General features: G+C 47.6%; 1 protein-coding gene across 4 annotated transcripts in view; it reads right to left on the reverse strand.

Moving 5' to 3' along the window:
* CRACR2A (calcium release activated channel regulator 2A) overlaps nucleotides 1–12,644 on the reverse strand; it is a 136,072-nt gene that overhangs the window by 19,993 nt on the left and 103,435 nt on the right. For all 4 annotated transcript variants that reach the window (XM_027074070.2, XM_027074069.2, XM_053225733.1 and 1 more), the window contains 3 exons: nucleotides 11,513–11,619; nucleotides 7,639–7,957; nucleotides 3,446–3,578 (listed from right to left, as the gene is read on the reverse strand). In XM_027074070.2, the coding sequence (XP_026929871.1) occupies nucleotides 3,446–3,578; nucleotides 7,639–7,957; nucleotides 11,513–11,619 (559 nt within the window). The remainder of the gene's footprint in view (nucleotides 1–3,445; nucleotides 3,579–7,638; nucleotides 7,958–11,512; nucleotides 11,620–12,644) is intronic.

Raw genomic sequence — 12,644 nt, forward strand, 5'->3', positions numbered from 1 at the left:
TTGGTGGCATTACGTCATTTTGTGGGGTTTCACTCCTCATCTGCAAATGAGGTGTGATGGAGGGTATGGAGGGGTAGGTCAGACGTTCATAATATTTTTTTAAATGTTTATTAATTTTTGAGAGAGAGACAGTGTGTGTGAGCAGGGGAAGGACAGAGAGAGAGGGAGACACAGAACCCAAAGCAGGTTCCAGGTTCTGAGCTGTCAGCACAGAGACCGACGCAGGGCTTAAACCCACGAACTGTGAGATCATGACCTGAGCCAAAGTTGGATGGTTAACCAACTGAGTCACCCAGGCGCCCCCAGATGTTCATAATCTTTAAATTCAGCTGTGACATTCAATGAACACATGACATTCAACTTGCAACCTAACTGGTTTCTGAATGACAGCTGGACCTTAGGAATCCCTGTTCATTGTGAATCATGTCCAGTCTTGTCGTGGGATAGTATGGATCACAGCTGGGCTGATGGAGTCCAGGGAGGGTGACGTTAGCCCTTCTGGACAAGACAGGCCCCAGACATCATTTAGAGTAGGAGGGATATGGGAGTGGGGAGAGTCTTCAAGGTGTCATGGAGAAAAACTCTGGGGATTTCTCTGTAGAAATGCTGAGTAGGAAGGAAACCAGACTCTGGTGGCCAAGAAAAGGCAGAGTGCATTCTGTTGGGGAAAACTTCTAGAAGAAACACGCTGGGTTGTGGCCTGTGACTTAAAGCAGGGGTCTGTGAGCCAATGTGGGGCAGTGGAAGGAGCACAGGACTCAGGGTCCTGGTTTCCATGGAGCTTTATCTTCTATTCATCAGCCTTGTCATTGACAAAGTGAGCTCTAACGTTCTACACAAGCCATCATTTGACATCTCCGGGACACCCACAGGGCTCAAGCACCTTCCCATGAAGAAAGCTGGTCCTAAAGGTGCTCCCGGGCAGGGTGCTCCCAGTCACATTGCTGTGTTGTAGCACTTACATGGTGCACAAGCCACAAGTCGAGCACAGATCACGTTCGTATGATGTGGTAGGAGACCTGAAGTCCCCTTTGACGGTGGTGGTAAGACTGAAGGACCTGTAGAGCCCCTGTTAGTACTGTGCTGACTGTGATGGTGCTGCTGCCCTTAACAGGTGGCAGCCAGAGCCCCAGTCTAGGCTCCCTGCTTTGGCCATAGGCAGGACTCTGGGGCTTTCTGTCTCTTTAAAGGGAGCATCTTTCTGGTGGTTGGCATGACATCTGTTACTGACAAGTGTACCAGAACAAGGCACATTATGTGGCAGGGAGACTAATTTCAGCTGCTGTTCCAGCATGTTCTGCGCAGTGTGATGAAGGGCATTCCTGATTTGGAATCTTTGATATTTTTCCCTTCCTAAATTGCAGGTGTTTCCATAATTGGCCTCCTGGGAAGTGCAAATTAGTCTGGTTTTTCCTTTTTCAGAGGCTTCCAGCTCAGGGGCACAAGTTGGAAATGTAAACGGACCCTGATTCCCTGATTTCATCAACAGGAGAGGCACACTGTGTGCACTGCCTAGGGGGATGCCTTTGAGGCCCAAGAGGCTGGCATCTGCCTCTTGCCTCCCATGAGTCTGTGCTGGAGCCCTGACCTGGGGTTCCTATCCCATGGAATGCTCCTGGAAAAGTGAGTCTTCCCTCCCACAGCTATTGCCTTCTGCAGCACACTGGGCTCACTCCCAGACTTGCCTCTCAAGGCCAGACTCTTCCAGGCTTGAGTCACAGGCTCTGCCCCTCTTCCTGTCAGGGTCCTGATTCTTCATCTGGGGACTCTCTCAGTCTTTGGGTGGAATGAGGCAGAAGGGAGGGGACAGGAGAATGTTCCAGATGTGATAACAGCATAGGAAAAGACCCAACCGTAAGAACAGTATGCCTGAAGTGTGTGGGAAGGGATCCACATGCAGGAAAAAATTTGGAAGGAAAGGGAAGAAAATGGAGTCTCCCCAGGCAGGGCCCTGGAGCAGGGAAAGTCTGTCTTATAGAGCCAGCTTGTCAGATAGTCAAAGGTCAAACATGGTCTGCACTGAGAACCAGGCTTGGAAGCCTTCCTGGATGACCTGGTTCAAATCCTCCAGGAGGAAAAACTTGAAGCCCCAAGGTGGGGCATGTCCTCCAGAGGTCACACGGCTGATCAGCCAGCGGCAGAGTTGGGATGAAGATCCAGGTCCTCTGGTGTCCCACTGAACTTTAACAGCCTCCCCTGCCTGTATCAATGTGTGCCCAACTCTCGTGGCAGGGAAGTGTCCTCATCACCCACCGGGTGCTGGGCACACACAACTCAATACTGTTAGGAGATACTGTGGGATGGACTAGAAGGGATATGCAGGGGGCCAATATCAGCACTAAACCAGCTGAGGGGATGTGGACAAGCGTCCTTAACCTCTCTGGGCCTCAGTTTCCTGATCTCTCCATTGGGCTGATAACAGGGGTTGTGTGAACACAGATTTGAAGAGATGAACATAAAAGCCCATGCTAACTATGCAGGTCACATCAATGTATTTTCAAATCCAGCTGACCGATCACTACAGTTAAATGGTATATAGTAGGTGCTTAAGGGATTTATGTTTTGCTTGAGTGATTCAAACAAAAGCTAAAAGGTCAGTACACCCTTGAGTCTTGTCACATATTCCAATGCAGTGAGCAAAGGCCTCCATGTGAATAAAATATTACTCAGGAGTGGGAACACATTAAGCCATGATCATCCATTAGTGGCTGAGCCTAATGATGAAACCCAGCTGTCACCCAGCAGGCCTGGGATGCAGAATGGGTAAAATGTGATGGTAAATGAAGCCACCCAATGCACTGTCCTCCACTCCACCCATCTACACACACACACACACACACACACACACACACACACACACACCAGAGGGCAGGGCAGGAAGCTGCTGGCCCCTGGGGGAGGTGGGGATACATACACACACACACACACACACACACACACACACACACACGCAGGAGGGCAGGCAAGAAGCTGCTGGCCCTTGGGGGAGGTGGGGACACACACACACACACACACACACACACACACACACCGGAGGGCAGGGCAGGAAGCTGCTGGCCCCTGGGGGATGGGGTGGGGATTGTGGTGTCAGGTGTGCACCTGAGGAAAAGCATGAACACTCAGGGCCCTGCTGAAAATGGAGAAAAAAAGATAAGAAATAGATGGGCTCAGAGACGAGGGAGCATGAGGCAAACTTCAGTTCCCCTGAGGCTGGACAGAAGAAGCCTTCTGTGGTTCCGCTCCATGTGGAACAAGCTCAGCAGCTAGCACCGTGCAGGGTGAGGGAGTTGGACTTCACCTTGCCCCTTTAGCCTCACTGGGGAACAAGCGGACACAGGCCTCCCTACCCGCCAGGCCCCCATGGTCACTCCTGCTGGGCCCCCAGTCCCTTCCTGGGCCCCCTTCTCACACTGTCCCCTTCCCAGAGTGGGACCCGAGAACTCACCTACAGTGGCTGCCAGGCCTGGGGCAAACCGGTCCTCACAGAACCTCCTCAGGAAAGATGTCTTCCCCACGGCCGAGTTGCCCACTAACACAATTTTGAAGAGCCGGTCTGGGATGGAGGGAGAGGCTTCCTCCTGTGGATGGCAGACAGTCTGGCCAACCGCCAGGATGGTCACCAGCCCCTCCTCCTGCTACGACCTGTCCCTACAGTGTCCAGGCGAAGGTGGGGACCTGCCCCCGGACCAGCATGAGGGAGGGCACTCCAGCTTTGGATGCACGTAGCTTTGGGCTCTGGGCACAGAGGCTCCTTCTAGCTTCAGTGGGAGGGAAGAGAGACACTCATTCAACCATGTGTTGTCTGCCTCCTGTGTTGCAGACCCCTGTGTTGTCCCTGAAGACACAGGGACAAGGAGGCAGGCCTGGTTTGCCGTGGAGGGAAGGAGGCAGGCGTGTAAACAAAAAATTATAAAACAAGCTGCTGAGTGCTCTAGGAGCACAGAGGAAGAGTCAAGGATCCACAGGGGAGGACACTTTCAGCTGGGGTTTAAAGAGGAGGCAGAGATGCTCTATGCAGGGGAAGGACAGGTGGGATGTTTGCTGGGGGTGGGGGGAGATAGAAAAAAGGAAGCATGTCTATATCACAGGGGCAGAGACTGCCTGGGGTGGGCTAGGGAGCCTTGATTTCTGCCCTATCATTGCAAGCCTGGACTGAATGGAGGATGCTCTTGCCTCCCTGCATATCACTCTTCTGTCCATCTCATCAGCTTCTGTTTAGGACCCTGTCTGCCCTGGGGAACAGTCTCCACTCAGTAGGTTGGGAAATCCACAATGCCAGGCCACTGGACAGAGCTTTCGAGAGCCAAACAGTCACTGTACTCCTTCTCCTGTGCCCAGCAGCAGTAGGGAGATAGATTGGGAGCCGGCCTGCTCTTTAGTCTGGGATGCTAGAGCCCAGTGGGGAATGGACTTGCTCCAGGACTGCCAGGAGCAGCAGAGTAAGGAGCGGCTTTCTGGCACAAAGTCCTCTCGGCTGCATGATCCTCCCTTCCATTGAGCTGCTTGTGTGCTCGCCCAAATCCTGCCTCTGGGCCCAGCACCGCCTGCCCAAGCCAGGAGGCTCTTTTGAATCTATTTAGAAGCGGATTTGGGGGAATTAGCTCCTCTCATTGAGCAAATACTATAATGGAGTGACAGCAGATATTAGCAGAACTTGAGTCTCAGAGAAAAGCCATTAACAGCCTTTTGGGGAGAAATCAATTCCATGTAGTACTTAGGAGGGAATTCAAGGTCAATTACAGGAGTTTAAACTAAACCTTTAAAAAACCGCACACTCATAAACTATGCTCTCTGCCCTGTTTTCTTTATTCTTGTAATGCAGAAGGGCATCCAACCTGATGGTCTCTGCTCAGCCTCTCTGCCTCCAACTGTCATCTATTTGAGACTACAGCTCAGTGCAACAGTCTGTGTATCCCTAGGCACAGCGACAGGTGGGGAATGTGAGGCCTAGGGCAAGAGAAGGAGGTTCTGGCTGCAGATGCTGTGCTGGCCCTACTCCAAGAAGAGCACATTTTTTTGTAGGCCAAAGAAGGTCAACATACTGATGGTCCAGCTCTAGGCAGGACCCAGTTGACGGGTGCAGGGAACTCCTAGTCATGTTTACTCATGTAACCTGTGTCCCCTCTGGGGGGCAGTCTGCAGTGAGGCAACCAGACTGGGGTGCCAGGGCTAGAGAAAGACCTGTTCTCATTCTCCTTCCTAGCACTTTTTTTTTTTTAAAATAAGCTTTAGGAAACTAAAGGTAATACATGCTAATTTTTAAAATTAGGAAAAACAAGGGCACCTGGTGGCTCAGTTGGTTAAGCGGCCAACTTCGGCTCAGGTCATGATCTCATGGTTTGTGAGTTCGAGGCCTGCGTCGGGCTCTGTGCTGACAGCCCAGAGCCTGGAGCCTGCTTCAGATTCTGTGTCTCCCCCTCTCTCTGCCATTCCCCAACTTGTGCTCTGTCTCTCTCTCTCTCTCTTAAAAATAGATAAACATTAAAAAAATAATAAAAAAATAAAATTAGGAAAAACAGAAAAGTAGAGAAGAAAATAATTACTCATAATCTACCTTACCACCCAGAAGTGGTCACTATTTGTATTTGGATGCATTTCTTCCAGGCTTTTTTCCATATAGATGAATGAATATATGTTTTACTTAAAGAGATTTGAGATATTGGGGCGCCTGGGTGGCTCAGTCAGATAGGTGTCCGACTCTTGATTTTGGCTCAGGTCACAATCTCATAGTTTGTGGGTTTGAGCCCTGCATCGGGCTCTGCACTGACAGTGTGGAGCTTGCTTGGGATTCTCTCTCTCCCTCTCTCTCTCTGCCCCTCCCCCACTCGTTCTCTTCTGCTCTCTCAAAATAAACAAACTTAATAAAATAAAAAGATTTGAGATATTATATACAATTTTATTCTACTTTCTCATATTAAATTATAAATATTTTTCTGCATCACTAAAGTTTCTTGAAAATGTTATTTTTAGCAGTGCTACGTAATTTATTGAGTTAATACACTTGAATTTATGTTTCTCTCATTGGACATTTTTTCAAGTGTTTACAAATATACATAACCATTGTTGAGTTAAGTCTTTTTCTGAATCTGGTTATTTCCTTAGGAAAGATTGCTGGACGAGAAGTGCCAGTTTGTAGGATGTGGAATTTTTAAGTTCTTGATTCCTGTTATCAAACCGCTTTCCAGAAAGGCTGTACCAATTTATTCCTTAGCAGCCTTGCATGGGAGGGCCTGCCTCACAGTGCTCTTCTAAAGACCAGAGCCTCCACCGAAGCTGCTATTGCCTCCTTGTACAGCGTATTTCCCCATTGCTGTAGTTTCTGTCCTGGGCTAACTATTGGCACACCTGGGGCAGCCAGCACTGACAGGAGAGCACATGGTGAGAAGCCTGGGCGCATGTCCCTGTGGGGCTAGACCAGGCCCCACTCTTCTGGGCTTCTGTGTCCCTCTCTGTCACATGGGAGAAGCCATTTCTGATGCACCCCATCAGACAACTGTGGGGATCACATGGCCCAGCACACATGGATGCTTAGTTTTTCCCTTTATCTGGTCTCCTACTGACCTCTTAACACTTTTATATTGGGGGGTATATCTTGGGATATTTAAAACCCCTATGTGCCCCCTGCCTGCAAGTGTAGGTCTGTGATGAAGGGTACATGGAAGGGCGTGTAGGAAGGAGGAGCTCCTACCCACCACTGGTGCCATCCAGTTCTCAGTTTCCCCTGGCTTAGGGCCCTTCAGGGAAAGGATATGTAGGCATGAATGTTAAGCCAGGCCCAAGAATGACAATGATGCCAACAGGTCCCTGCAGTGGTCAGAAAGGTTTCCTGTCATACATGCTAACACAGCCATTTGAAAATGCTCCAGTGGTAAGGGCTCAGGTCTAAAGGGCTGCCCCAGTGGACAGGGGGGAGCCTCTTTCACATTGTCGTGGACATTTCTATAGCCTTTTAGAGGGTCAAGTGGGAGGTGAAAGGGCTTGAGGAGTCTATTCATGGGCCTGGATCACCAACAAGGTGAGGAACATCATCACCATGAACCAGAGGAAGATGGTTAATATGGCCTACTTCTCCCACAAGATTTAGCAGGAATACCTGGTAGGGAGTGCAGGAGGGATGTGGGAACAGAGGGTCACCCCAAAGGGAGGCATGGGAAGGGCATTTGGGAATGAAACCATGATTAGCTGATGAGGAACTGAGAGAAAAATGATGGTACACAAACTTTGCAGAGCAATGATTGCCCCTGTTGGGAACAGTCACAGAATGTGAGAGAGGATGTGTAATTTCAAAAGTATGTGATAATTTTATGCTAAGAGCCAAGCAGATTGTTTGTCTAAAGTAGCTACTCAGTAAATGCTTCTGAATCTGAATCAGAAATGAGAACATAGGGAGTGGGGAAAACAACAGAAGTTATAGAGTATTTACCAGGACCCCTGAGTCTCCCCAGTGACACTCAGTTCAGCAGGGCAAGCTGGTATCAGAAGGACACAAATATGATGATTCATAAAACTAGCTGCACCTGACTTCCCAAGCTGAACCTGACTTCTCACGCTGCTTTTGCAGCTCTTGGGCTCAAATGCAAATGACAGGTATAGAGGTGACAAGTGACATCTATGGACCAATATAGGATGTGCCCTTACCTTAGACAGGTCTTCTTTTCCAATAGGTTGCCCTCGAGGAGATGTAGGCATGTGTTCCAAAGGTCTGGCCTGTTGGCTTTGTCCTTCCGCCCTCTGTTGGGAGACCTTTTCCTCTTCTGGGCATTTGCTCAGTGGCTGCTCAAAGCCACCATCCAGGAGCTGGGGCAAGGGGTCTTCTTCAATAGAGATGATTCTGCGGAATGCCCGGGTGAGTGGACCCCCAGGTCCTGGCTCCTCTTCTGGAAGGGGATATCCACTCAGGCCCAGGGAGCTTCTCCTTCTCGAGAAGCCAAATACATCTTCTTCCTCCTCTGACTGGCTATTTTTGGATAGGGAAGGGAAGAGAAATGGGGAGAATAGCACAAAATATATCAATATTGAAACCAGAGAGATGTCTCATAGCTCTTTGACAAACAAGATGTCTTGAAAGCTCTGTGACAAACAAGTAACTGAAGAGCATCACGCCTTGGGGGCAGAGAGCTCCAGGAAAGGAAAAAACAAGACCCTGCATTCTTGGGCTCATTCACCCAACACACTTATGGAAGTGCTTAGTGAATATAAAAATGACAAAGTGGTGGTGATGATGATGAAGGTGATGGTGATGATGAAGGTGGTAGTGATGATGATGATGAAGGTGGTGGTGAGGATGGTGGTGTTGAAGATGATGAAGGTGGTGTGATGATGATGAAGGTAGTGGTGATAATGATGAAAGTGGTGGTGATGAAGATGATGAAGGCATTGGTGATGATTATGATGATGTTGATGGTGTGATGATGAAGGTTGTGGTGATGATGATGATAAAGATGGTGGTGATGTTGATGATGATGGCAATCATGAAGGTGGTGGTGATGGTAGTGGTGATGAAGATGATGAAGGTGGTGGTGATGATGATTACCACCAGATATTTAGCTAATGACATAGTCACACACAGGTGGACATGTCCTCCTGGAATGCTCAGCGTAGTGGGGAGTGGAAGCAGTAATGGCACAACTAAATATACTTCGACAAGCTGTGGGAAGTGCTTAAAAGGTGGAGTGAGGGTGTGAGGAAAGGAGACAGGGGCACTTGGATGGCTTAGTTGGTGGAGCGTTTGACTTCGGCTCAGGTCATGTGTCTCATGGTTTGTGAGTTCAAGCCCCACATTGGGGTTCACTGCTATCCGTGGAAAGCCCACTTCAGATCCTCTGTCTCCCTCTCTTTGCCCTTCCCCAACTTGTGCTCTCTCAAAAATAAATAAAACATTTAAAAAAAAGATCTGGAAATAAAGTATCCACAATTAACAATCAGGTGGCCTTGGCTGTGGTCTCATACCAGCCCTTACTGACTATGCCACTAGGTAAGACACTTCCACCCTTCCAAATCTCAGTTTCCTCAGCATAAAATGTGGCTCATCTTCCCTGCCTATCTCACAAATAAGACAATGCATAAGTAGACATGTTCACAAAACAGCCCTTGGCAATGTGAGTGAGGGGTACTGCTGCTCTGGGAGAAGCCCCCACCACAGGATGGACGTCCACTGGCTCCAAAGAAGCTGCTCACTTGGGGATGGGCTTGGGGTTGGAAGCAAGCCAGACAGGGCACCTCTACCTGCTTTTTCTACCTTTCTTTTTCTCTTTCAGTGTCCCTGGAAGTCAGAGTGAAGAGTAAGTGGCCTCAGAGGTCTACATGCATATTTGCTCCCAGAAGCATCTGAGCATCAAGAATAAGGAAAAGCAGCAGGAAGTGAAAGGAGGGAACTGGTCAACCAGATGTAGAATGAAAGCACAGGCTGTATTTTCAGAAGGTTTTGACAGCAAAGGCCTCACAGACCCTTCCTGGCACAGGAGCTCGGGTCTCTGTGAACAATTAAAGCTGGGAAGTGTTTTAAATGGAAGTTTGACAGGGAGAATTTTGAGTCCAAAACTGAAACACACATGCATGTCCACACACATGCACACAAATATGCAATGATTAGAAAAGAAAACAGAATGTGAATGAGGTAAGGATGTGACAGGGCCAATGGAGAAAGAAGGCAGGGGGGAAGGTCACAGAGTATGCAGAACAGTGAAGCTCCCTTCATTTCCCCCCTGTCTTCAGCTTATAATATTTATTATTCCTAAGGACCAGTAATAGGAAGGAAAAAGGAAAAACTGCATGTATCATTGTCCCAAAGTTAAGTACGACTCCAAAAGATAAGAGAGAAGGCTTGCTCACAAAAATGGTGACTTAATTTGGTTCCCTTGATATAAAATAAAGAACTTTATAGCAATTCAGGGACTTTTCCAGTTATTTATAAAATCATAGTTTTTAATAGAAGCTGACTGTCCTCTCTCCAACAAATTTCTTCTCTAGTCTATCAACCCTACTGACTGCTTATCCACTTTAGAACACAATTAGTATTCCCATTCACTTTCACTCTGCTTCCACCCAAGTATGTACATGTGTGCACATGTGAGCAAGTGTGCGAATACACATGCAGCATATTTTTTAAAGGCCTTGCAGCCAGGAAAAAAAAATGGCCACCGCAACAGCCCTAAAATGAAGCATTTTTTTGAAAAAAGCTTTTGATTTGGAAAATTCTCGAGCACTATTGACACTCTGTAATACCCTTGGCTTAGCACGACTGTGTTCATTTTTGGTTTTGTCACCAAAGGCTATGTACCAGCAGCAGAGAGCAGTGGCCTCTGCCAAAGTCTGTATTGGAACTGATGGCGCACAATTTGTTATTTACTTGATTGCCTGTTTCCTTTACTCAACCATAAGCTCCATGAGAGCAAAGATAGGGTCTATTTTGCTCACCACTGTATACTTCACACATAGCATAATATCTTGCACATAGGAGGCACTCAATAATGGATTTTACGGCAGGACTCATGTTTAGCTTATTTTTGGATCTTCACAGAACTCAAAACAATGTCTGGTACAAAGTAAGCCATCGGTGAATGTTTGTTGAATGAAAATATTCAATGCTGAGTTGGTGAAAGGCCAACTCTTATTGCAGAAACTTGGATCCCCAACTGTATCCCTCTCTGAGCTATTTAGAAAAGGAATTCAGGATGACTGGGTCCAAGCCTTGACTGATGAGCTCATCAACATCTCCAGAGTCACTCCCCCTTTTTGTATTGTGATTTCATACTTGCTGTCCTCAGGATCTCCTGGATAAGCAAATCTATTCACTTTTTCCCTGGCTTTCATACTTAGGGGTCTGGTTGCCTCTACCTTTATGTGGCCTTTATGTGGATGGAGCAACATGTCAAAAAAGAAGAGAGGGCAGAGGACTGGCTTGCCTCTTTCAATGGGCAATGAGCCACCCCTTTGGGGACTCCAACTCAATAATGTGCTGTCTAACAACCACAAAAAATGTTATCTTTGAGGTAATTAAATATGAGTCATTGAAAGGAATCTGTCAAGCGCAGGCCCTATTCCTGCTTATAAAGGAGTTCAACTATTGGAGACTCCATACCACACTTTAATTTCCCTTCAGAGTCCAAATAGTCATGTCCTTGAAAAACCAAGTGCATTCAGCCTACTCAACAGAGAGCACAGTACCTACAGCCACGCTTCATCTCTCCTGCTCGACCCCTCTCGTCCTCTCTCTCTTTCCTCCACTGATCTACAGCGTCTCTTCAGTTCCTTTCTGTAGACACACACCAGGGTGGGGAAGCCCCAGAAGATGATGTCCTGTCCTAGGGACCTGCTCTGCATAGTCCTCCTCCCACTTGGATGTAGGGTAAGGAAGGAACATGTCCTCCAAGATTCAAGGGGAATGAATGAAACTGATTCCAGGCTTCCTCACCCAGGGCCACTCCTTGAGAAACAACGGGCTCAGAGCCAGCTCTGAAGGAGTGCAAGACAAATGAACACATAATTAATGAAGAAATACAGGATAACTTACCTCCTAAGAATCCCTCTGCCATCCATATATTTGCCTATCACAGAGCCAGATCTCTGTTTCCAGTTTGCCTTGGAAGCAGCTGTGTTTGCCTTGGCTGCCTTATCTTTCTGCAGAAACACAGAATGCCCTCAGATCCATGCCTGCTGATATGTCCCAATATTTGAGCAGAAAGGGCTCAACTTTCCCACCTCACAGGTCAGGCTCTAAACAAATTTCTGAAGTAAGACGCAATGTTCACATGCTCCCTGTTAACATTCACCCACTCTTTCCTTTTGTTATTGTCTCTTGCCAGGATCCCTCCATCTCCCACCCAAAAAATAAGGGAATGAATCTATACACAGTTTAGAGCCTGGGGTCCACCTTGTTACCCTTCACAGGAGTACTAACAGTTTGCAAGATGACAATAAGAAGAGATAATGTGGAATGCATAGGAAAATATTTACGCGTGGAAATGTCTATGCATCTTTAAATCACACTCATCTGTGTGCCTTTACTTCCAAAGCCCCAGGAATGAGAAAGGGACTGGCCCAGAGGATCGATTAGCCCAGCGCCCTTGTGGGGGAGGGGAGGAGTCAGGGCTTGCAACCTTGTTGGCAATTCTCCCCAGCAAATGTCTTCCAGAACATGAGGGGGAGTTCGATCACAAGGAAGAATCTCTCATCAACCATCCCCACGATTTCCAGTGATTCTTAATGAGAGAAGGAGGGGCTGCAGTGCTCCCAGGGTCCCTGAAGGTATGGCTATAATGATTCCAAATTAATCTTTAATTATTATTCAGCATGAACGTGATTTTATCCCTCTTTTTTCTATTCCCCACTAGGGGTTGTTAATTCCATTCCCTTTTCAAAGCAAAATGAGTTTGGCAAGTGGAGGGACGTGAGGTCAAAGGATTAGGGGGACATTTGGTTGGAAGTTTCATAATAAATTCAGTGTTACTTCTAAAACAATTATAACCATTATCATCCTCAAACAAACATGTGTAGGCTTAAGCCTTGCTCGAATAGTACACAGAGGTAGGCGGTAGAGAAGTTTGCTGCCAGTCAGTGACAGAAAAGATACAGTGGTGTAACCAGGTCCCCCAGGGATTTGCAGTTATAAACCAGGTCGGACCTAATTCACTGCAAACCGGCTG

The sequence above is a fragment of the Acinonyx jubatus genome, chromosome B4 (assembly GCF_027475565.1).
Source record: "Acinonyx jubatus isolate Ajub_Pintada_27869175 chromosome B4, VMU_Ajub_asm_v1.0, whole genome shotgun sequence".
NCBI lineage: Eukaryota > Metazoa > Chordata > Mammalia > Carnivora > Felidae > Acinonyx > Acinonyx jubatus.